Source organism: Pelobates fuscus, chromosome 2 (genome assembly GCF_036172605.1).
Source record: "Pelobates fuscus isolate aPelFus1 chromosome 2, aPelFus1.pri, whole genome shotgun sequence".
In the NCBI taxonomy this organism is placed as follows: domain Eukaryota; kingdom Metazoa; phylum Chordata; class Amphibia; order Anura; family Pelobatidae; genus Pelobates; species Pelobates fuscus.
In genome coordinates this window covers 188,866,057-188,893,889 of record NC_086318.1, presented here as the reverse complement: position 1 = coordinate 188,893,889, position 27,833 = coordinate 188,866,057, and the positions used below count along the sequence as shown (strand labels likewise).

General features: G+C 41.0%; 1 protein-coding gene across 1 annotated transcript in view; it reads left to right on the top strand.

Annotated features, from left to right (window-relative positions):
* Window positions 1-21,860: 21,860 nt before the first annotated feature.
* The window catches only part of SH3BGRL2 (SH3 domain binding glutamate rich protein like 2), a 42,875-nt gene continuing 36,902 nt past the window's right edge, over window positions 21,861-27,833 (top strand). The window contains exon 1 of the mRNA XM_063441142.1: window positions 21,861-22,249. Coding sequence (XP_063297212.1) covers window positions 22,205-22,249 — 45 coding nt within the window. The 5' untranslated portion in view covers window positions 21,861-22,204. The remainder of the gene's footprint in view (window positions 22,250-27,833) is intronic.

Sequence of the window (27,833 nt, the reverse complement as noted above, 5' to 3'; positions counted from 1 at the left end):
TCTGTGGTTGTGTATATGTTTAGTAGATAGCTCCCTAATTTGGTGTCCTTAAATATGTCAATCCCACATAAGGATAACAAATAAGTGAGTTATCTACTAAACAACCTAAATATTAAAATTAAGAAAAAGGCTTTTAAAATGTTTATCTTTTAGCTATTTAGTAGAGAATTCCCTAAACTGGTGCCCTTATGTGAGATTCCATATGTAAAGATACCAAATTAGGGTGCTGTTTAGCAGATAGCTCCCTTATTTGGTGTCCTTAAATATGGCAATCCCACATCTCAGCATCTTGCCAACACTACACACAAACACATCCCTGCATTCCAGTGCAAACACTACATACAAACACACCTCTGTATTAAAACATCACCATTATATATAACCACACCACTGCATCTCGCCAACACTACACACAAAAGCATGCCTGCATTAAAATGCCAACACTAGGGGGGGCGGAGCTTACCAGCCGAACGAGCGAGACGTACATGGTGGGAGCTCCCACACCTGAAGCCCTGATTCTGGGCATTACGCCCGACCACCGCTTCGTGCCCGCAGCGGACAACTACCCTCACACCCAGGAGGTGATGCGGAGTCCGGAGATACCCGATTCGGGGCTCCCCGCCACTAAATTGCCCGCTTCACAATCCGCGGCCTGCACGGGTGGGAGCCGCGGAGAGACGGCCGCTCTCCCGGTTCTCAGGCTGAAGAGGGGATACTCACACATCGCCCCCCCCCCCCCTGGACCGGCGGGGGATATCCCGGTCCCCACCAGCACGGGACACAACACACAGAGGCATCATAGCAGATGAACCTCCAAGCAGAATGGAAGCAGCAGAGCCCAAGATGGAGGACAAGCCGCGCACCACTACATGTGGCCTGATGCAGCCACAACGCAGCAAAGAAAGGCACACAGCGAAGGAGTTAAAGAAGGCGAAACATGGAACAAGCAACACCCTTGCCACTCCACCCAGATACACCCGGGAGTTCTTTGACCGACTCTGCTCCAACTTATGGTCAAAACTCGGTTACAGGGCCTGGGCCTTCAAACAAGCAGTTCGAGTGGCAGCAGCATGGATCCGACCAGCTACCCGGCGGCACCTGAGTGAGTACCCACAACAAGCCCCCAGGGCGCCCTCCAGAAGGGGACGAAGACAGAAATCAAAGCAGCAAGTAGCGACGGCTCGCCCCTCAGGCGCCAGCAATCACCCTCTTAAGAGTCCACAACCAGCAGAGAAAGTCCCCGGACGAACGACTACCCACACCCAGCAATGCCCCGACGCAAGCAGACAAGCTGGGGGACCAGCTCAAGAGACTGCTCGCAGCCGGAATTGTACAGCCGCAGCACAAGAGATGACCCCCACGTGGAAAGCCTCGGACTGCTCTTAAACCTTTGCTAACAGCCTGCCGACCACTGGTATAGGGTAAAAGGGGACATTTGTATCGAGATGGCATACTGAAATGACAATATGCGCGACTAATAGGCTACCTAGCTCTTAGTATACTACATGCTATTTTATCGAATGTTGCAAAGTCACAGTTAATCACTATTGCTTATGGCGCTTAAAGGTGGGAGCAAGTGGGACAAATTTGCATTGTGATATAGTTTTGTGATTTATATTCTCTTTCTTTCTGCTTAAAGCGACTAAAATGTCTGAGTCTACATGTATGGCCAATGCACTGCTGTCCCCTGGTGGACAAACTTCATGAAACCTATAGAAATCTGTGCTTAATGTTGACCTTAGCTCCTGGTTAAACGACAAAAATAAGCTCAATGTTTTATTTCTCTCACATATACCTAGCATAAATGCCGATTTAGACGAGTTAAGCAATGATTATCTTACTGTATGGTATTTAACCTTACTCTAACAATTCCACTGTTCAACCAAGCTTGTTAAAAATGTAAAAAATGTGCAGACTCTCATGCCACTGTTTAACCAATGTCTTTCTTGCAATACGCTGTTGTGGCATCTATTGATTCCTTGTACCCACCTGCACAACAAAAATAAAGAATTAAAATGCCAACACTACATACAAACACACCCATTCATTCACTCACACTTACTCCATACAAAAGCATGCTTACATTGAAACATGGAAGCACTGCTCAATGCTACATACATTAAAATAAATTGTGGGTGTTTTGTACATTTTAAAGTGCGGGGGGGGGGGGGGGGTGCCAAAACTAGGACCCGCCCCGGGTGCCATATGCTCTAGGTATGCCCCTGCCCCCATTAACAGGTTTTATGTTGTTTTGGAAAGTTACAGGGTCAAATATAGAACGTTCCATTTTCAAATTGAAATTTGCCAGATTAGTAATGTTACCTTTGAGACGGTGTGGTAGCCCAGGAATGAGAATTACCCCCATAATGGCATACCATTTGAAAAAGTAGACAACCCAAGGTATTGAACGTGGGGTATGTTTAGTTTTTTTTAGTAGCCACTTAGTCACAAACACTGGCCAAAGTTAGCGTTCATATTTGTTTTTGTGTTAAAAAAGCAAAAAACTAATATTTGGCCAGTGTTTGTGACTAAGTGGCTACTAAAAATGACTGGACATACCCCATTTGCAATACCTTGGGTTGTCTACTTTTGCAAATGGTATGCCATCATGGGGGTAATTCCTATTCCTGGGCTACCATACGGTCTCAAAGGCAACATAACTAATCTGGCAAATTTCAATGTCAAAAAAATGAAATGCAAGCCTTATATGTGACTCTCTAACTTTCCAAAACACCATAAAACCTGTACATGGGGGGTATTGTTATTCTCGGGAGATTTCACTAAACACAAATATTAGTGTTTTAAAACAGTAAAACATATTACAACAATAATATAGTCCATAAAAGTGCTGTTTGTTTGTAAAAAATGCAAAAGACGTCACTTTTACTTAAAATATCATCGTTGTAATACAATTTACCAGTTTTAACCCCTTAAGGACACATGACGTGTGTGACACGTCATGATTCCCTTTTATTCCAGAAGTTTGGTCCTTAAGGGGTTAAACACTAATATTTGAGTTCAGCGAAGTCTCCCGAGTAAAACAGTACCCCCTATATACAGGTTTTATGGTGTCTTGGAGAGTTACAGGGTCAAATATAGTGCTTGCGAATTAACCCCTTAACGCCGTTACGGCGTTCTATGCCGTCGCGGCTTTAAAGGGCTTTAAAGCCGTTGCGGCGGCATAGAACGCCGTAACGGCTTGCAGCCCCAGGAGCAGAGGTGTACTCACCTCCGCCGCGATCCTCTTCTGGGGGGCTGTCTGAGAGCCCAGGCAGCCCCCCTCTGGCAAATGAGGCCCCCGGGGGCCATGTGATCGCTCTCAAAGAGCGATCACATGGCCCCCTATAGCTGGCTATGGATCTGCCAGCAGGGGGACTGTTTAAAATATTAGACAGTCCCCCTGCTGGTAGGTAGTGTAAAAAAATAAATATTAAAATGTTATAAAATAAATTAAATGCCTTTTTATATATATATATATAATATGTATATATATTATATATATAATATATATACATATTATATATATGTAACGTCATACGTGATGTATTTTAATATTAATATTAGTATATATATTCATATTAAAATACACTTAGAATGACGTTACATATATATAATATGTATATATATTATATATATAATAGATCTACATATATATATATATTATATATATATACGCATAATTACAATAATAAATAAATAAAATAATTAAATAAATAAAATATTGAAACAAAATATAAAATAAATTATATATTCATATGTAATTTCATTCTAACTGTATTTTGTTATTAATATATATATATTGGAAACAGAATACACTTAGAATGACATTCTATATATATCTATCTATATATAAAATACAAATAACCGCAAATATATATATAGAGATAAATACATATAATTACATAAAAGATTACATTAGTATACACGTAGAATTTAAATACCTATAAATGCATATATATTAAAATTCTACGTGTATATTTAAGTAATTTTTTAACATAATTATGTCATTTGATTAATTAAAATTTGATTGACATGCCTGACAACACAGGGAGAAAGTGCAGAGATTTTAATTCGCAAGCACTATATTAGACCCTGTAACTCTCCAAGACACCATAAAACCTGTACATAGGGGGTACTGTTTTACTCGGGAGACTTCGCTGAACTCAAATATTAGTGTTTAAAACTGGTAAATTGTATTACAACGATGATATTTTAAGTAAAAGTGACGTTTTTTGCATTTTTTTACAAACAAACTGCACTTTTATGGACTATATTATTGTTGTAATATGTTTTACTGTTTTAAAACACTAATATTTGTGTTTAGTGAAATCTCCCGAGAATAACAGTATCCCACATGTACAGGTTTTATGGTGTTTTGGAAAGTTAGAGAGTCACATATAAGGCTTGCATTTCATTTTTTTGACATTGAAATTTGCCAGATTAGTTATGTTGCCTTTGAGACCGTATGGTAGCCCAGGAATAAGAATTACCCCCATGATGGCATACCATTTGCAAAAGTAGACAACCCAAGGTATTGCAAATGGGGTATGTCCAGTCATTTTTAGTAGCCACTTAGTCACAAACACTGGCCAAATATTAGTTTTTTGCTTTTTTCACACAAAAACAAATATGAACGCTAACTTTGGCCAGTGTTTGTGACTAAGTGGCTACTAAAAAAAACTAAACATACCCCACGTTCAATACCTTGGGTTGTCTACTTTTTCAAATGGTATGCCATTATGGGGGTAATTCTCATTCCTGGGCTACCACACCGTCTCAAAGGTAACATTACTAATCTGGCAAATTTCAATTTGAAAATGGAACGTTCTATATTTGACCCTGTAACTTTCCAAAACACCATAAAACCTGTTAATGGGGGGTACTGTTGTACTCGTGAGACATCGCTGATTACAAATATGTGCATTTTGTTGCCGTAAAACCTAACAGTATTATGACATTTACAGCTAAAATGTGAGGCGGAACTACAAATTTAAAAAAAAAAAAAAAAATTCTCAGTTTTTTTAAATTTTATTCATAATAAATTGTTTCAAATACAAATATTTTATATGAAATGAAAGCCCTGTTTCTCCTGAACAAAATGATATATAATAAGTGTGGGTGCATTTAATATGAAAGAGGGGAACTACGGGTGAACAGACATATAGCGCAAATTCCAGTTTTTGTTTACGTTTTGTTTTGATCAGAACGTGTACTATTTACGCCGTCCTGAAGGGGTTAAATTCTCTGCACTTTCTCCCTGTGTTGTCAGGCATGTCAATCAAATTTGAATTAATCAAATGACATAATTATGTTAAAAAATTACTTAAATATACACGTAGAATTTTAATATATATGCATTTATAGGTATATAAATTCTACGTGTATACTAATGTAATCTTTTATGTAATTATATGTATTTATCTCTATATATATATTTGCGGTTATTTGTATTTTATATATAGATAGATATATATAGAATGTCATTCTAAGTGTATTCTGTTTCCAATATATATATATTAATAACAAAATACAGTTAGAATGAAATTACATATGAATATATAATTTATTTAAAATTTTGTTTCAATATTTTATTTATTTAATTATTTTATTTATTTATTATTGTAATTAATTATATATATAATATATATACATATTATATATATGTAACGTCATACGTGATGTATTTTAATATTAATATTAGTATATATATTAATATTAAAATACACTTAGAATGACGTTACATATATATAATATGTATATATATTATATATATAATAGATCTACATATATATATATATTATATATATATACGCATAATTACAATAATAAATAAATAAAATAATTAAATAAATAAATAAAATATTGAAACAAAATATAAAATAAATTATATATTCATATGTAATTTCATTCTAACTGTATTTTGTTATTAATATATATATATTGGAAACAGAATACACTTAGAATGACATTCTATATATATCTATCTATATATAAAATACAAATAACCGCAAATATATATATAGAGATAAATACATATAATTACATAAAAGATTACATTAGTATACACGTAGATTTTAAATACCTATAAATGCATATATATTAAAATTCTACGTGTATATTTAAGTAATTTTTTAACATAATTATGTCATTTGATTAATTAAAATTTGATTGACATGCCTGAGAACACAGGGAGAAAGTGCAGAGAATTTAATTCGCAAGCACTATATTAGACCCTGTAACTCTCCAAGACACCATAAAACCTGTACATAGGGGGTACTGTTTTACTCGGGAGACTTCGCTGAACTCAAATATTAGTGTTTAAAACTGGTAAATTGTATTACAACGATGATATTTTAAGTAAAAGTGACGTTTTTTGCATTTTTTACAAACAAACTGCACTTTTATGGACTATATTATTGTTGTAATATGTTTTACTGTTTTAAAACACTAATATTTGTGTTTAGTGAAATCTCCCGAGAATAACAGTACCCCACATGTACAGGTTTTATGGTGTTTTGGAAAGTTAGAGAGTCACATATAAGGCTTGCATTTCATTTTTTTGACATTGAAATTTGCCAGATTAGTTATGTTGCCTTTGAGACCGTATGGTAGCCCAGGAATAAGAATTACCCCCATGATGGCATACCATTTGCAAAAGTAGACAACCCAAGGTATTGCAAATGGGGTATGTCCAGTCATTTTTAGTAGCCACTTAGTCACAAACACTGGCCAAATATTAGTTTTTTGCTTTTTTCACACAAAAACAAATATGAACGCTAACTTTGGCCAGTGTTTGTGACTAAGTGGCTACTAAAAAAAACTAAACATACCCCACGTTCAATACCTTGGGTTGTCTACTTTTTCAAATGGTATGCCATTATGGGGGTAATTCTCATTCCTGGGCTACCACACCGTCTCAAAGGTAACATTACTAATCTGGCAAATTTCAATTTGAAAATGGAACGTTCTGGTGTGTGGCTTGGCGCCGGACGAGAATGGCCGCCTAATCCTCGCGCTCCGCTCCTGCCTGCTCTCAAGCACCGCAAAAACTGCACGAACCGGCACCCATGGGACGCACAAGACGGTCCCAAATGACCCCCTCCACACCAAGAACCCAGGGGACCAGCTCCCACCCCTCAATTAGGAGTTACCTCCAAACGCCGGGCGATTTACTTCCGAGGGATGAGGACTCCAACATGGCGCCCTCCTCGCCGAGCTCTGAGATGTCGGACGACGGTCCCAACGCACGAGGCAGCATACCGGCACCACAAACGCCGGACTGGTATGCACTCTTCACATCCCTGCCTAAGAAGGAAGATTTCCAGACCCTCCTGGAGGAAGTCAAATCCACGCTGCGCACAGAAATCTCGGCCCTTGGCACCTCCCTCACAGCACTGGAGGCAAGGGTGCAGGCCCTTGAATCCCAGGGCCCAGACCAGCACTGTCCTGCACTCCCAGCCATCACAGCACAAACCAGACAACTGCAGGACCTGCGCCTCCACGTTGAGGACCTGGACAACCGTGGCAGAAGGCACAACATCAGGGTAAGAGGCTACAGGGAATCAGAGGCCCCAGAGGATACCAGGGCCCTCCTAATACCACTATTTAATCGCATCCTAGGCCGGCCCAGGGAAGCCCGCATCCCTATAGACAGGGCGCACAGGGCACTGAGGCCCAAACCACCCCCGGGTGCCCCCCCCAGAGACATAATTTGCCACATCCCTGACTTCCAACTAAAGGAAGACATTATGCGGAGAGCCCGCACAGAACGCTCCTGGAGGCACGAGGGGCAAGTGGTCGAGCTATACAACGACCTCTCCCACCTAACCCTGCAGGCCCGGAGGGCGTTACGGCCCATAACCGCCGCGCTACAGGAGGCCCAGATCCGGTATAGATGGCAATTCCCCTTTGCCCTCACGGCCCGACGGGGCACTACGGAAGCTACAATTCGCACGCCACAAGACACCCAGGCCTTTCAAGAGGCACTTGGCCTCCCACGAATCCCCATCCCGGATTGGACTGGCTACCCGATGAACGAACGCTCCGCAGGAAGACCGACCCACCGCATCGTACACCAAGGCCCAGACACCGACTTCACTCCCCCCCTGCTAGCAGCACCTGAGGAATAAAGAGGGCACTACCCATCCCCCCTCCACTCAAGACCCATGTCTGAACTACACCTCAATGGGCACTACCCACCTACCCTTGACAGGCTTCAAGATACCCTCCCTCAAACCTGAAACTCTCTCGTTTTTTTCGGCCCCTCTCTACCTTCTCAGCAAGACCCCCTGGACGCTGCTCACCAACTAAGAGAAAACGTGCACCTGCACACCGCAGCTTCACACAACTGGACTTCCCCCTGCCCCCCCAACCTATCTGGATGGCCCCGTAGATCCCCCATACAGGCCATATGGGCCCTACAACGTAGACATCTGACACTCCACTCCGATTGCCTTGGGTCGACATACTACCCGATCTACCTTTTACCTGAAACTGCACACGCTCCCCATGATAGCCTGGGGCACATCCGACCAGAGACTACACCCCATCCTAACGCTGATGCTCCTGCCTGGTGATTTTCTGATCCTTTGGGGATTGCTGACCCAAAGACACTCTGAACACTCTCTCGGAGACCACTGGGGAAAATGTGCCCAGCTGTGCAAGTATACTGCAGGGGAACACAGACACTACAGACACACCGCAAACCGCACCCACCCCAAGAGAGAACACACACAGCAAATACAAACATCTCACTCTTACCTACATAGGCCTACACCAGCATGACAAAACCCTACTCACCACACCTCTACACACACATTCAGGCACTGATAACGGGGGGACAGACCACCGAAGCACTACCTAATGATGGTCACAATGTTACATAGATGTACCACCCATGTCAATGTTGTTTATCTTTATTTTAAGCCATGTAATGTCTTTAAAATGTAATATTTGCCTCTACAACAGCAAGGGGATGGTACAACACGACGGGAAGCCTGACCCTCCCTGACGAACCCCCCGAAGGCCCGAAACATCACCACATAGTGCCGTTAGACGACTGGACTGACACCAGAAAGAGTGGACTGAGCTCACAGGCACACACAGGGGCACATATCGACGTGTGTACGCACACTTAGACGCAGGTATACGACCACACTACGAACGCCCACGAGCAACAGGTACGCCGATAGTACACTTAACCCTACCCACGTAAGACAACCTGAATTAACAAAACACCAAGACGGAAACTCAAAGGGTAATGACAAACTCGCATACGCTCCCCCCCATCTCGATCCCACCAACCCCCCCCATTCCTGACTGACCACCTCTCAAACAGACGTGCACCCCACGACGCACAATCCCACCGACAGAGAGCTGAGTGCCACCGCACCACTGCACATCATCCTACATGGGTATGCTTGGGTTGCTTACCTTGCTCAACAGGTTTAACTGGTCAATTTGTCTAAAACATCTGAAATGCTTGTCTTGTTTAAAATGTTACCTATGATCTTCCATGCTGCAAAGTTGTACCGTCCATGTCAAGGTTGTTTATCTTTATCTTACTCCATGTAATCTTCAAAATGTCACATTTGCCTTTACAACAGCAAGGGGGTGGTACAACACGACGGGAAGACTGACCCTCCCGAACGAGCCCCCCGAAGGCCCGAAACACTACCACATAGTGCTGATAGACGACTGAGCTGATACCAGAAGGGGTGGACTGAGCACACAGGGGCACGCACCACCGTGAGCACGCACACTTAGCCGCAGGTACACGACCACACTACCAACGCCCACGGGATACAGGTACGCCGATGTTACCCATAACCCTCCCCACGTGAGACAATCTGAACTCACACAACACCGAGACGGAAACTCAAAGGGTAATGACAAACCCGCATACGCTCCCCCCCACCTCGATTCCACCAACCCCCCCATCCCTGACTGGTCACCCCACGACGCACACCCCCACCGACAGATGACTGAGTGCCATCGCACCACTGCACATCACCCTACATGGGCATGTTTGAGATGTTTACCTAGCTCAACTGGTTTAACTTGTTCAATATGTTTAAAAGGTCTGAAATGTTTGACTTGTTTAAAATGTTACCTAAGATCTTCCTGTGCATGCTACTGTTTAAAGATATAGGTTATACGAATGTATTAGACAATCCCTCCCACACCCCGCTCAATTCCCGCAACGCTCAACACACGAACACACCACTCCGGGGCCGAAGCGGACATCCGCTTCCACGCTACACGGACCGCTTCCGCTCCCCTTTTACGACTCTACCCTCCATGGGTGCCACTTCAACCTCCACTACAGAGCTACTGGGCAGCAGGAGACGGATGAGGGCTGACTGTGACTCACCACTCACCGGGAAGTCATCAGTGGGCGACCATCCCTCCCCCGACACTACCAACCCCACGGGTGTACTGCCAAAAACCTGTGAGGTGGACCCACAGGACTTCGTCCCTGGACCTCCGCCTCCCAGCGGCACATTACCCCTACTTACTGTCGCCTCTGCGACCTGATCACACCTCCCACACCCCACACTCCTCCCCACTACCCCTCCCCTCCTTACACCTCCCACTCAGGGCCAGAAGGTGACCCGGTGGCATGGGTTCGCCCCCCCCCGCTCCCCACGCCCCTGGCGCGGGCAGAAGCGATGGCAACTCCATCAACCTCTACACGATAAACGCAAGGGGCCTCAACTCACCTCACAAACGAGCCAGAGCCCTGCGAGAGATTAGGGCACTGGGGATATCGGTGGCTTTCTTCCAGGAAACCCACTTCCACGCTCCCCAGGCCCCTAGATTCTCCAACAGATACTATCCCACGGGATACTTCGCCCACAACCCCCTGAACAAATCCAAGGGAGTGGCCATCCTGCTCTCAGCAGACGTCCAATTCAAATTCGAAGCGGAGATACAAGACGCGGAAGGCAGGTACCTTTTCATCAAAGGGAATGTAGGCAACTCCAAAATCACTCTGGCAAATTTATACCTCCCGAACAAGGGCCAGAAACAATTCCTGTCCGCCGCCCTACGAACCCTGGAAACATTTGGAGAGGGCACCGTCATAATTGGAGGGGACTTCAACGCCCCCCTGGACCCCAGAGTCGACACGTCGAAAGGCGTCTCCACGATCCCGGACCATGTCCTCCGAGGCATGAGATCCCTCCTCTCCGAGCATCTACTAGCGGACTGCTGGCGCATTCTCCACAATACGGAAAGGGACTACACATACTACTCAGCACCACACAGCTCCTATTCGAGATTAGACTACTTCTTCATACAACACAGGAACCTAGACACGCTGAGATCTGCCCGCATTGCACCCATAACCTGGTCCGATCACGCACCACTAATCCTCGCCATCGATGACCCCAGACCCTACAAACCGCAATGGACGTGGAAGCTAAACGAATCCCTCCTGGAAGACCCAATCATCCAAACGGAAATACGCACCGCTTTGGAACACTACTTCCTCACCAACAAACCACCTGACTGTACACTACCCATCATCTGGGAAGCGCATAAATGCGTCATCAGGGGCATTCTCATCAAGCACGGCACCCGCCTGAAGCGACAACGCGCACAAGAAATCTCACACCTCATCGACCGAGTGACCCAACTTGAAACACGACACAAACGCTCCCTTGACGACGCTACCTACAAACAACTCCTGGACGCCAAAGCAGATCTAAACACGCGCCTCACATCTAAGATTACATTCCAGTTTCAGCTCACGAAGAAAACATTCTATGAATATGGGAACAAGAGCGGCAAACTGCTAGCCAGAGCGCTGAGAGCAAGGAGGCAAAAGAGCCATGTCCAACGGATCGCACTGAGGGGACAATCACTGCTCACGCCGAAAACCATCGCGGAGGGGTTCAGACAATATTACTCCTCACTATATAACCTGCCCGCAAACCCCTCACGCCAGACCGAAACGGCGAAGACCTTCGAGGCTCGCCAGAAGGCATATATCACACAACACATGACAACTAAACTCCCGCCCGAAACCGTCGCTGCCCTGGAGGAAGACATCACGAGCGCAGAAGTATGCTTGGCCATCAAAAAAGCCAAGCAGGGAAAGAGTCCTGGCCCGGACGGTTTTACGGCAAAATACTACAAGATGTTCGCGGACGTTCTTACCCCACACTTGCTCAACCTCTTCAACTCCATTCAAAATGGAGGCTCATTAGACCCCGCCTCGCTCCGAGCCCACGTAGTGGTAATACCAAAAGAAGGGAAGGACCCGTCCTCCTGTGCCAGTTACCGCCCGATCTCTTTGCTGAACACCGACCTCAAATTGTTCGCCAAGATTCTGGCTCTTCGCCTCCAACCGCTACTGCCAGACCTGATCCACCCTGACCAGGTGGGATTCGTGGAGGGCAGAGAGGCCAGAGACAACACCACCAAGGCACTCAACCTGATCCACGCAGCAAAGCAGGGTCCCTTGCCCGCCCTACTGATCTCAACGGACGCGGAGAAGGCCTTCGACAGGGTCGATTGGTCCTTCCTGCGGTCCACACTGGCACACCTCGGATTAGGACAGCACATGATGGCCTGGATATCGGCCCTGTACGCCAACCCAACAGCCAGAGTACAGGTGAACGGACTCCTCTCAGACCCGTTTGAGATAAAAAACGGCACGAGACAAGGCTGTCCGTTATCACCGTTGCTCTTTGTCCTCAGTCTGGAGCCGTTCCTCAACGCCATTAGAGCTCAACCTGGCATCTCCGGAATTGGAGGCAGATGGGGAGTCAGCAAAGTCTCCGCATATGCGGATGACCTCCTGTTTACAATCACCAACCCACGGCACTCTCTCAGAGAACTGCTGCAGCAATTCGACACGTATGGCACCTTGTCAAACCTAAAAATCAACTACACTAAATCTGAGATTCTCAATGTGGGATGCCCCCAAGCGCTGGTTACCAGCTTGCAGAATGACTTCCCCTTCCGCTGGTGCACAGAGGCGATCAAATACCTGGGGACATGGCTATCGGCGGACCCTACGGACACCTTCCGCATCAACTTCCCCCCCCTCCTGGAACGAATCACAAAAGACCTGAATGCCTGGCACCTCCCCCATATCACATGGCTGGGCAGGATCAGTGTACTCAAGATGAATATTCTCCCACGTCTCCTATACCTCCTACAGACCCTACCAGTACATATCCCCAAATCCTTTTTTGCACAAGTCCGAAAAACAATGACAGAATACGTGTGGCACCGTAAAAAAGCGAGACTGAACTTTGCCACTCTCACCAAACCCAAACTGCATGGGGGCCTAGGCTTACCAGACCTGACAAAATACCGACAGGCGATACACCTCCAACGACTGATTGAATGGACACACAACCCAAAAGACAAACTGTGGATCCCGATAGAGGCGAGCTTCTCGCAAACTCCCCTCCCTCTCCTCCCGTGGCTACCGAAAGCGACGCAAGGCGAATTGCCAAAACAACATCCAACGCTGAACGTCACAATGACCATCTGGAGGAGACTGGCTCTACAAAAGGACATGGCTCCGGAGCTCTCACCTCTCTGCCCTGTATCGCACAACCCACGACTCCCTCCGGCGGAGGATCCCCGCTACATTACAGCGCTGGGACTACCAACCCCCTGCAGGTTGAAGGACGTGTACAAACAGGGCGCAATCACAACCCTGAGAGAACTGGTCCCGAACAACCCGCACACCTGGTCGCTCCTCTTCAAATACCATCAACTGAAGAGGTTCCTGCAGACCACGCCAGGACTGGACTCAGCGACCCGAGCACTCACCGCCTTTGAGATGATGTGCACGAACCCCCCGAGCCCACCGCACGCAATATCGTTACTATACCGCACACAGATTACACCATCCACCGATGCACCTCTCCCTTATTTCACTAAATACTGGGAAAGGGATCTAGGACACACACTCCCTGCGGAACAATGGACCACAGTGTTCACACTCATACATAAAGCATCCATAGCCACCAAATTCCAGGAAACAGGATATAAAATGCTCTCGCACTGGTACAGGACACCCGAGAAACTATCCATAATAACAGATGCCTGCGAACCCGAATGCTGGAGGTGCGGGAGGGAACTGGGATCCCTCTTCCATATCTGGTGGACCTGCCCACACATCAAACCCTATTGGTCGGCGATTCACGCTGTCATGGTGACCATAACGGACGCAAACATACAACTCACACCGGAAACCTACCTACTCCAACTAACCTCAATCCCCACACCTAAATTCAAGAGATCAGTGATACCACATCTCCTAAACGCGGCGCGTAGTCTTATCCCGACACACTGGAAACAACCCACGGCCCCGACGCTGAGAGAGTGGCTAACCAGAGTGGAGGACATCAGACAGATCGAGGAGCTGATCCTCTCAGCGGCCGGACGTATACAGCGCTACCACGACACCTGGTACCACTGGCTAAGATGGCTCGCCTCCCCCTCCGGGACCGGAGGAGACACGCAACCCCCGGGATCAAATACGAGGCCCCCCCTGCCGGAGGGCCCAGACAGGAGCGACGGAACATCGGAGGCAGTCCCGACGGAAGGACGGATCCGAAATGAGCACGCCGATGCCGGGCCCAGGGACGGGGGGAGCTGGGACGCGGACACAGGCCCGGGAGCCCGAAGCCCACACCCCACCTCTCACACCCAGGCACACCCAAACTAATTCCTGGTCACCCCCCGCCATCGCTACCTCCCCTTCACTCCCCCCCTACTACCCCTGACCGCACGTCACCCCCTGCCAGAGTGACAACGCTGAGCACAAGAACCACCTGTGACACCTGACACACAAGACTTCTCCCTCGCACACCTGACTGAGGCCGACACAAGCCACACGCCAGGTAACGAAAGGGGGCCCTGTCAGGGAAGCAAAGCAAACACACACTACAGAACCCCGGCGACAGACCCCTTACCACACACCACGGACCAACCTGCTACCTGAGGTCCCCAATACCCATGACTCCACGCTACAGGCGACTGTAACTGAAGGGATACCTCGACCCACATCTCCCTGCTGCCCACAGGCCGCCCTCCCTCCTCCAGAGCAGACCCCGTGTTCCAAACATGGAACATCAGAACACCACATACCCCACCTTATGGGGCATCACCCACCGCAACAAACCTCTATCACACACCATACCGCACCAATACCCACTCCTACGCAGATGACATCCTCACCACAAGCAGTCAGTGGCAAACAGACGTCGGACCCTATACATACACTGCAAGGTGACATACTATTGTAAATCCTCAAATGAGCGTCAGCCCCGAATGTCACAGACATAGTAATACCCTCTGTATGACTCACTGTAACATGCAATTGCAAAGTCTACTGCTACTTGGGAGGCACATGATAGCCTTCATTAATGTATATACAACTTACGCAAAAACAGGCAGCGCTCCTCATTATACGTAATTGCTACAAGCTCACTAGATAATAAGCTTCTGGTCCTTATCCTTATCCTCGCTACTTCCGAGCTAAACTCATCAATGTTTCTATGAACCAAGCAACTCACTAAACTATGTACAAGTTTCTTTCCCACCACAAATATGCTCGTACACTTGTAACCAATGCGCTTGTTAAGGCTGTTGTGGCCATACAAGAAATGTTGTGATCTTTCATGCACCATAAAAATAAAAAATATGAAGTATGAAAAAAAAAAAAAAGAAAATGGAACGTTCTATATTTGACCCTGTAACTTTCCAAAACACCATAAAACCTGTTAATGGGGGGTACTGTTGTACTCGTGAGACATCGCTGATTACAAATATGTGCATTTTGTTGCCGTAAAACCTAACAGTATTATGACATTTACAGCTAAAATGTGAGGCGGAACTACAAATTTAAAAAAAAAAAAAAAATTCTCAGTTTTTTTAAATTTTATTCATAATAAATTGTTTCAAATACAAATATTTTATATGAAATGAAAGCCCTGTTTCTCCTGAACAAAATGATATATAATAAGTGTGGGTGCATTTAATATGAAAGAGGGGAACTACGGGTGAACAGACATATAGCGCAAATTCCAGTTTTTGTTTACGTTTTGTTTTGATCAGAACGTGTACTATTTACTCCGTCCTGAAGGGGTTAAATTCTCTGCACTTTCTCCCTGTGTTGTCAGGCATGTCAATCAAATTTTAACCCCTTGAGGACGCAGGACGGTTCAGGACCGTCATCGGCATTTTTGCGTTGCCGACCGACGACGGTCCTGAACCGTCCTAAATTTAAAATGTACTTACCCGATCGCCGTCGTTCCCCCGGCGGCGATCGGCGGTGCTCCCGTTGTGGGGAGACTGCCTGCAGCCCAGACAGTCTCCCCATGGCGGTTTAGGACCCCTGGGGCCATGTGATCGCCCAACAGGGCGACCACATGGTCACAATAGGTGTCCTAGACTCTGCCTGCAGGGGGACTGTCTGTGCTGACAGGCAGTCTCCCTGCAACTGTAAAATCAAAAAAAAATTTAAAGTTATAGTTAATAAAAAAAAATATATTATTATATATGTGTATATATATGATATATAGACATATATTATACCTATATAATATATGTCTATATATCATATATATAATGTCATGCTAAGTGTATTTTTATATTAATATGTACATATATTAATATAAAAATACACTTATAATTAATTTTCACACGTATATATATAATATATATAATAACTATATATATTGTATATATATATTATTATAAAATACGAATAATAAATAATTTAAATTAAATTATAAAAATTAAAAATAATAATAAAAAATTGAAAAAAAATTATATATCTATACGCAATTTTATTCTAACTGTATTTTGATATTAATATATATATATTTATATCAAAATACACTTAGAATGAAATTGTATATATATCTATGTATATTTAAATAAATAAAAAGAATGCGAACTATTCATATGTCGATATACAAAATTACATAAATAATTATATAAATATACACGTAGACTTCAAATATATAAATATGCATATATATTTAAATTCTACGTGCGTATTTAGGTAATATTTTTACATAATTAAGTTATTTTATTGATTGCAATTTAAGGGACCTGCCTGCCAACCCAGGCCGAAAGACCAGAGAATTTAATTTGCTATCACTGTATTTTACCCTGTAACGTTCTACGACACCCTAAAACCTGTACATGGGGGGTACTGTTTTACTCGGGAGACTTCGCTGAACACAAATATTAGTGATTCAAAACAGTAAAACATATCACAGCGATGATATTGTCAGTGAAAGTGACTTTTTTTGCATTTTTCACACACAAACAGCACTTTTACTGATGATATAATTGTTGTGATACATTTTCCAGTTTTGAAACACTAATATTTGTGTTCAGCAAAGTCTCCTGAGTAGAACAGGACCCCCCATGTACAGGTTTTATAGCGTTTTTGAAAGTTACAGGGTCAAATATATAGGTCAAATATTTTTACATTGAAAATGGCCAGGTTGGTTACGTTGCCTTTGAGAGCGTATGGTAGCCCAGGAATGAGAATTACCCCCATGATGGCATACCATTTGCAAAAGAAGACAACCCAAGGTATTGCAAATGGGGTAAGTCCAGTCGTTTTTAGTAACCACTTAGTCACAAACACTGGCCAAAATTAGCGTTCAATTTAGTTTTTTACTTTTTTCACACACAAACAAATATGAACGCTAACTTTGGCCAGTGTTTGCGACTAAGTGGCTACTAAAAAAGTCTGGACATACCCCATATTGAATACCCTGGGTTGTCTACTTTTAAAAAAATATGTACATGTGGGGTGTTATTTAGCAATTTATGACAGATAACAGTGTTACAATGTCACTATTGATACATTTTAAAAATGTATGTTTTGAAACCGCAATATCCTACTTGTACTTATAGCCCTATAACATGCAAAAAAAAAGCAAAAAGCATGTAAACACTGGGTATTTTTGAACTCAGGACAACATTTTGAATCTATTTAGCAGTTTTTTTCATTCGCTTTTGTAGATGAGTAAAAGATTTTTCACATAAAATTCAAAAAACGTGTATTTTTTTCAATTTTTCATCATATTTTTTCATTTTTTTTAAATTAAGTTAGATGAGATTATATAAATAATGGTATGTAAAGAAAGCCCCTTTTGTCCTGAAAAAAACAATATATAATTTGTATGGGAACAGTAAATGAGAGAGCGGAAAATTACAGCTAAACACAAACACCACAAAAGTGTCAAAAAGATGCCTGGTCGCAAATGTACAACATCGCAAAAAAAGTCCAGTCCTTAAGGGGTTAATTAATCAAATGACATAATTATGTTAAAAAATTACTTAAATATACACGTAGAATTTTAATATATATGCATTTATAGGTATATAAATTCTACGTGTATACTAATGTAATCTTTTATGTAATTATATGTATTTATCTCTATATATATATTTGCAGTTATTTGTATTTTATATATAGATAGATATATATAGAATGTCATTCTAAGTGTATTCTGTTTCCAATATATATATATTAATAACAAAATACAGTTAGAATGAAATTACATATGAATATATAATTTATTTAAAATTTTGTTTCAATATTTTATTTATTTAATTATTTTATTTATTTATTATTGTAATTATATATATGTAGATCTATTATATATATATAATATATATACATATTATATATATGTAACGTCATTCTAAGTGTATTTTAATACTAATATATATAGTAATATTAATATTAAAATACATTATGTATGACGTTACATTTATATAATATGTATATATATTATATATATAATATATATACATATTATATATATATATATATAAAAAGGCATTTAATTTATTTTATAACATTTTAATATTTTTTTTTTACACTTCCTACCAGCAGGGGGACTGTCTAATATTTTAGATTCCCCCTGCTGGCAGATCCATAGCCAGCTATAGGGGGCCATGTGATCGCTCTTTGAGAGCGATCACATGGCCCCCGGGGGCCTCATTTGCCAGAGGGGGGCTGCCTGGGCTCTCAGGCAGCCCCCCAGAAGAGGATCGCAGCGGAGGTGAGTACACAGTACCTCCTGGGGCTGCAAGCCGTTACGGCGTTCTATGCCGCCGCAACGGCTTTAAAGCCCTTTAAAGCCGCGACGGCATAGAACGCCATAACGGCGTTAAGGGGTTAAAAAAGTGTTGATGTGAAGCTTAAGTAAAGAAAGTCTTAAGCAAATACGAATCCTCCTGTCATGTTATAAAATTACATACACCCATAAAAAGGTATACTGACCTAAAAAACAGGAGACGTTTTGGCTCTTAGGCCTTCCTCTGGGGGACCTCTCCCTATTAATTAAAAAAAATATTGAACTCCTAGGCATGAGAAGGACTAATATATAAATCTATTTAGTAGTAAATGTTAAATATCCTAGTTGTTATTTAAGGTATTATAAGAAAGACTTTTATTAATATATTTATTTATTACTTGATAAGATTTCGGTGTAACTAAAACAGCTTAAGTGCCAATATAGCCCTAGTGATAAACACACAAGTGATTAACCCCTTCAGGACCGCTGACGGTTCAGGACCGTCAGCGGTAAAACGTGCGTTTGGACCGCTGACGGTCCTGAACCGTCATAACGGTTTTGGGCTACTTACCTGATCGCCGTCGGTCCCACGGCGGCGATCAGCTCTCCTCCCGGTCCAGGGGGACTGCCTGTCTGCCCGGGCAGTCCCCCCTCGGCAGATCAGGACCCCACGGCCATGTGATCACTCGATCACATGACCGCAATAGGGGTCTTTGTATCTGCCTGCAGGGGGACTGTCTGTGCTGACAGGCAGTCTCCCTGCAAGTGTAAAATCATAAAATAAAGTTAAAAAAAAAACAATCAGTGTAAAAAAAAATTATAATATGTGTATATATATGATATATATACATGTATTATATCTATATATATAATATATGTATATGTATCATATATATAATGTCACACTAAGTGTATTTTTATATTTATATATACGTATATTAATATAAAAATACACTTATATTTAAATTACACACGAATATATACAATATATATAATAACTATATATATGGTATATATATATTATTATAAAATACAAATAATATGTTAATAAAAATAAATAACAAAAAATAAAAATAATTTTTAATAATTAAAAAAAAATTATATATATATATTCAATTTTATTCTAACAGTATTTTGATATTGATATATATATATTTATATCAAAATACACTTAGAATGTAATGATATATATATCTATGTATAAATAAATAAATAAAAATAATACGAAATATACATATGTCCACATACAAAATTACATTATTAATTTCATAAATATACACGTAGACGTCAAATATATAAATATGTATATATATTAAAATTCTACGTGCATATTTATGTAATATTTTTACCTAATTAAGTAATTTTAATGATTGCAATTTGAGGGACCTGCCTGCCAACCCAGGCCAAAAGTCCAGATAATTTAATTTGCTAGCACTGTGCTTAACCCTGTAACTTTCTATGACACCCTAAATCCTGTACATGGGGGTACTGTTTTACTCGGGAGACTTCGCTGAACACAAATATTAGTGTTTCATAACAGTAAAACATATCACAGCGATGATATTGTCAGTGAAAGTGAAGTTTTTTGCATTTTTCACACACAAACAGCTCTTTCACTGAGGATATTATTGCTGTGATATATTTTACTGTTCTGATACACTAATATTTGTGTTCAGCGAAGTCTCCTGAGTATAACAGTACCCCACATGTAGAGGTTTTATAGTGTTTGTGAAAGTTACAGGGTCAAATATAAGGCTTGATTTTTTTTAATTGAAATTTGTCAGATTGGTTAGGTTGCCTTTGACAGCGTATGGTAGCCAAGGAATGAGAATTAGCCCCATGATGGCATACCATTTACAAAAGAAGACAACCCAAGGTATTGCAAATGGGGTATGTTCAGCCTTTTTTAGTAGCCACTTAGTCACAAACACCGGCCAAAGTTAGCGGTTTTTGCATTTTTAACACACAAACAAATATAAATGCTAACTTTGGCCAGTGTTTGTGACTAGGTGGCTACTAAAAAAGACTGGACATACCCCATTGTAAATACCCTGGGTTGTCTACTTTAAAAAATATGTACATGTTAGGTGTGTTTCGGGGATTTATGACAGATAACGGTGTAACAATGTCACTATTGATACATTTAAAATATATATATATTGAAACAGCAATTTCCTACTTGTATTTATAGGCCTATAACTTGCAAAAAAAAAGCAATAAAGCATGTAAACACTGGGTGTTTTTAAACTCGGGACAAAATTTTGAATCTATTTAGCAGTTTTTTTCATTAGCTTTTGTAGATAAGTAAAAGATTTTTCAAGTAAAAGTCCAAAAACATGTTTTTTGTTTTTTTTTTCACCATATTTCATTATTTTTTTTAAATACAATATATGACATAATATAAATACTGGTATGTAAAGAAAGCCCTTCTTGTCTTGAAAAAAACAATATATAACTTGTATGGGAACCGTAAATGAGAGAGCGGAAAATTACAGCTAAACACAAACACCACAAAAGTGTTAAAACTGCTCTGGTCCTTAACGTACAAACATCGCAAAAACAGGCCGGTCCTGAAGGGGTTAATGTGATCATTCATGTGAAACGAATAGCTATAGATATCCACCAGGTGGCGCTCATATTCCATAAAGCCTTACCTGCAAATAGCAATGATGACGCTCTTCGATTTTACCGAAATACAGAAAGTACTATACCCTGTGACACAATAACAAATACTATTGTAGAGCACTCCTTTATTACACAACAGTCCCTTCCACTGAAACCCTGTCTAGAATGCCAATGTAGTGCAAACTCCAATGACCATAATCCTTTGCTGCGGACTCCCCTCCCCTGGGTATGTGTCTGGGAGGAGTTGAGGGTGGTAGCTGTGTGTACACTTTGCTTTTCGGTGTGTTCCAGCGCTGGAGTGTCTGGGTGTTTGAAATATCCCGGCTGTGCACAAGGAATCTCCCCTTCCAGCAGTGATCTCACCAGTGGCACAGACAGAGCTGTGCTGGAGTAGCTGGCTGCATCCTTGGACAGCTGATAATCAGGACCCCTGTCACACCTGCTGCAGAGGGAGCACAGGATCTCCTGTCCTTGCTGGGTTGGCACAGAGGGGGGAGAGAATGGTCATTAGGGTCTTTTTAGCATCCTCATCCTGCTCTGTCTCGGTGAGTAATTGCATTTTATCCCCTGTATTCACACAATTATTTTTTTTTAAATCATTATGTTTTTCCCCCAGTAGCCCTGATGTCTGATTTTGGATTCTTCAGACTGTTTCATTAATTGCTGCTAGTTCATTTCTGTTAAATTGTGAGGTAACAACCTAACCTGTTGTAGATGCACATAATATGATGAGTGAGTTGATGCACAGGTTGCTGTACATGTCTGTACCAGTAAAAAGAGAATGTTTGGATATTGCAATTTGAGGGGTTCCAGTCCCTAATTTACATGCTTCACTGCACCTAAAGACTTACACTTACCAGGGTGGGAATCAAGTCATTAGCAAAGCAGTGTCATGATTCATACTCCGTTTGGGCAGGGTCTATAGAGGCTTGTCCATGGGGTTGGGTGATCACTTCCTCATTGTGTTTTTTAAAATGAAAGATATGGGATAATTTGGAGAATGCACTCTGACAGGTGGCTTAAGTGGCTCCATGGTATACACATAACTGTGTCAGCTGATGTTGAATAATTTACATGTCAGAACTGTTGCTGACATTATTATTCATTTTGTATGTGCATAAAAATCTATGTGAATTGTTTATTTTATTTTAAATTTTTTTTTATTATACGTTTTGTTAAACTAAAAATGTAAAACTAACAATGCTTAGTGAAATTGTATAATCAGAGGCAAAAATATCAGTCATGTTTATCAGTATTGAAGATGTATAATAAAGTTGACTAAATTTAAACTTTCTTTCAGTAACTGTGTTGGCTAACTTCTATTATGAAATTTAAATGTGATGTATCTTTTTTTAATTGAATATAAATGAAGGCTTTAGATATGAATCAGATATATTATCTGGATCTGTTAAGGATAACTGGTTCCTAATACTCATTCACATTATGCAAGGTCCAACCCTTCAGCTAGCAGAGATTTTAATTTTTTATTTTTTATTTTTTTAGCACCATATAACTTATTTTAAGCCCCATATTATCTCACACTGCCCCCCTAGGGTGTGAAATAATAGAAGAACCATAATGCCCAGTTCCTACTTGTATCCTTGCTAATTGTGAAGCCAACCAGCGTTAGTGGCTAGTTTAGGAATTATGCAGGAATTAATTCCTGAGCAATTCTTCAACTATTTTGAGGCACTTTCACGGTCAGCTGGACCAGTTAGGATGGGTTCTAGATCAAAATCTCCTCTAACTTAATTTTTAGGTAGTTTGGTAAATTGTGGAGGATAGTAAATTTAACAACCTACCTCCATATTCTTCTGTATTGTAGATTTATGTTTTGTTGAGGCAAAATAAAAGTTTAGTGAAAAATTACAGGGACTGTTAAACTTAGTAGACCATATATGAATGGGATCTTTGTTTTGGTCTATATTACAAGTAGTGGTAATAATGTGGAGCCAGGGGGTGTCTGGTGGTGTCTTTCATTGATCATGACAAGCGGCATAAGCCTCCATAACAGACTATAAAATGGCCGATACCGCAAAATATATACTTCAACCTGGTGCTTGTGTAACCTTTGATTCTATTAATGAAGCAGAAGGAAACTTGGGGAAAAAAAACCTCTATTGAATGGCAGTTAGAACCAGAATAGTGGGTTTTCAGAATACCGCCTACATGTTTACAATAGAAACGAGTATATCAAGAGCAAGTATATCCTTAATAATTGCACACATTCCACATATGAATGTGTTTAGGCATTGTTGTGGGTAACTGTTTCAGGAGTTATTCTAGAATTGGATATGTTTGGCATTATGTAATACAAGGGGGAGGGAAGATTACACAACAATGTGAAAATATCTCTAAACTTTCTAGATAACAAGTTTTATGTGGGAGTGCCAGCTCTACTGTCTTTATTGCAGATTGTATTGTTTTGTCTGAAGTTGCACAATGTTTAATCCCCGACTGCCCATTGTACAGCAGAAAGGAGTATGTTGGTTCACTGCTTTGTAAGTCATAAATGGCCATACTTGGATATTGAGGGTGTATGTAACAAATTAAATAAAAGAAAATGTTGAATTAAACTGAATTTCTATATGTAGACTAACATAATTGAATTGGAAACACTCTCCAAGTCACTTATGTTTCCAGTCTGACTATATTTTGCCTAAAACTTTAAATTCATTTTGAATTTCAAACAATTCATACTTTCATTTTATAAAAATATTTCACTCTGGGAATACGGATTGGCCAGAATTGTGTTTGGCTCAGCCTCCCCATCCCTGTCCTCCTTGGCTGAGATTATGAATTATGATGATCTCAGCCAAGGAGGTGGATTATGAGCAGAGCCAGCGATGTAATAAGAGGGCTGAGGGCCTAGATCAGGCTTCCCCAAACTCCGTCCCTCCAGATGTTGCTGAACTACAACTCCTGTGATTCTATGAATGAAATAGATAGGCTGGGAACATGGGAGTTGTAGTTTAGCAACATCTGGAGGGCTGGAGTTTGGGGAAGCCTGGCCTAGACTGTGGTTTTTATCATTATAGGGTCAGGAATACACAGTTGTATTCCTGATCCTTTAGCGTTCCTTTAACTCTGTAACTCAGATACAGAAAACCTAAATTGCTTCTTATTTTTGACATCTGTCTTTCCTAAATGCAGAGGTCAAATGTGGGGAAAAAACAAGCCACTATTGGGAATTTGTCCCCTCGAATTGAGTGCAAAACGTTGCCTGCCCCTGGTCAACTTCAACTCCTCTTGTGCTCAGAATTCTAGCCGAGGCTGGTGGGAGTTAGAATACACTTTTGATACAACGGAATAGTGAAAGCAACCAATATCTAAACGGCTTATGTAGAATATAACTCCAGTCAACCTCATCCAGTGGTATACTGAGTGAGATATGAATTTTAGTCCTCAATGGCTTTATATAGCAAGTCACCTTTTTAATGGATGCTAAACATGACTGCTTAAAATTGCACTTAATCTAAAACGGCTCTTAACATATCAACTATTGTATTCATATCCCTGGATCTCTATAATGTCTCCCATCTTTGATAAGTGTTGGAATAGAGGCTTGTCCTCTATTAATTAAACAATGCCAATCACTAACAGAATAGGTGCTGGGCAAAAAGGGATTGTCATTGGCTGTAGAGACCAGTTGATTTTTTGTTTGGGGGGCAGGGGGGTAGAAAACATTTGCAAATATGTAGTAAATGCATATTTATTCAGAGAATATTTTTTATTAAAAAAAAAAAAATTGGTAATTATATACCTTAAAACTGAACTATATATATTTATTTATTTGAGAGAGAATTGCCATTATTGAACTGGAGAGTAATATTATTTATCGTGTGTGTGTGTGTATATGTGTATATATATATATATATATAAATTAGTTTAGCCTGTCAGTCATAAGAAGAAGAAGAAAAATAAACATCACTTGTTACATATTCCAGATCAAAATCATAGCCTGCATCTTTCCTACACACGCACACACTGCTTTTGCTGTATGTTAAGGAATTTAAAATATTTTTGTTTGTGCCGTAGTTTTGCGTTTTGAATGATTTTGATCTGGAATATGTGACAAGTGGGTTTTTATTTTTTTTATTCTTCTTCACGTGACTCTCAAAGGCTGCACTGTTAAATATTATGTACATATAACTAATTCTATATAAATTATGAGTAATATTACTCTCCAGTTTAACACTGATAGACCAAATGATGTAACATTTCACCTAATTTGGAGCTTCCTCTGAAGTCTGCTCCTTCTTATAACTCTGGTATTGTTCACTATTCCCCGTCCTTTGACCGCCAATACATAGGTCCTAACAGTGAGGGCATACTTTTAATATCCTCTCAGTGCTTTAAGTCAGCTGCAAAAGTCTTTCAATTTTTAGTCTGTAATAGCACACACAGCTGAAATCTTGATGTAAGAACTTTTTCACTGACTTCCTGAGTTGTGTTTCAAAGCTGTTGTATACAGCAGACACATACTCCAAGGAATCCATTTATAAAGTGGAATTATGAGTGAGGCAAAAATGTGGTTCTTTGTTGAACTCATTTGCATACACCTACCTAGAATCCCTTGCAGTTGTGCACTGTTAACCCCTTAAAACCGGAGGGCGTACTATTACACCCTATTCTAAGCGGCTCTAAATGCCGCAGGGCGTAATAGTACGCCCTCCGTTTTTTGTTTTTTTTTTACTTACCCGGTCGCCGGCGATCCCAATATAAAAAAATATGTAAATACGTTAAAAAATAATTAATTAGGATGCCTAATACGTTAAAGAATAATTAATTCATGGGCTACTATACAGACTCAAAGGCAACGTAACCAATATGGCGAATTTCAATTTCAAATGTAACGTGCTATATTTGATCCTGTAACTTCCCAAAACACCATAAAACCTGCACATAGGGGTACTGCTTTACACGTGAGACTTTGCTGAATACAAATATGTGTCTTTTATTGCAGTAAAAGCAAACCGTATTATGACATTGACAGTTAAAATGTCATGTAGAACTAAAAAAATAACAATATTTCTTATTTTCTCCCATTTTTTTCATATTAAATTATGTTTCATAGCTAAATATTTGATATTAAATGAAAGCCCTGTTTCCCCTGAATAAAATGATATATAATAAGGGTGGGTGCATTTAATATGAAAGGGGTGAATTACGGTTGGACAGACATATAGCGCAAATGCCAGGTTTTGTTTATGTTTAGTTTTGTTCACGTATGCATTTGGCTCAGTCTTTAAGGGGTTACAGTGGGATTTCTGTGGGAAAAGCAGGTCTTATGGCTTGACTGGTGTGTGTATTTGTGTTTAGCAATGCATTAACTATTTTAAATATTACAAATACGGCATTTTAAAACAATATTAGAGATTACTACTCCTTTATTTTATTTTTTCCCTCTGCACATTTGAGTAGATTTTGGCAACCTAGAAAAGAGCACATTTACAAAGATAAACATGTGCTGTTTGTACTTGCATTATTTTGGTTAAAGACAGCAATCTTCTTTGATAATGTCCATATGCTCCTTCAGCTGACAAATGCTATGTGCAATGGTATTATCAAGGCTCTTGCCCATCCTTACAGAAAAACATATTGATTTTTCTTTAGAGTATATGCTCTCTGTGTCACAATGCAAAAGGAAATAACACTTTGTATTCCGTCATATACTCGTCTAGTGTAGCAGTGAAGGAGACTATACCAGAAGTTAATTAGGAGATTATAAGAAACAGTGTTTATGTAAGTCCATGGTGTATTGGAAATCAGTAGGTGGCTACCACAATCGATTATCCTGTTTTAAGCTAAATAAATTTGGTAAATTAAAGGAACACTATAGGGTCAGGAACACAAGCATGTATTCCTTATCCTATATTGTGAAAACCACCATTTAGGTGGCTTGCTCCCCCCTCAGCCCCCTTTATAGGTAAAAAAAAAAAAAGACTTGCCTTATTTCTGCAACTCCTTAGCCCCCTTGAAAGGGTAATAAAACGTACCTTATTTATGCAGGTGCTGGCCTCATCTCCGATCTGCCTCCTTGCTGACATCATCCGAATTTATGATTTCAGCCAATCCAATGTTTTCCCAAAGGGAAAGCATTGGATTGGCTGAAATCGGCAAGGAGAC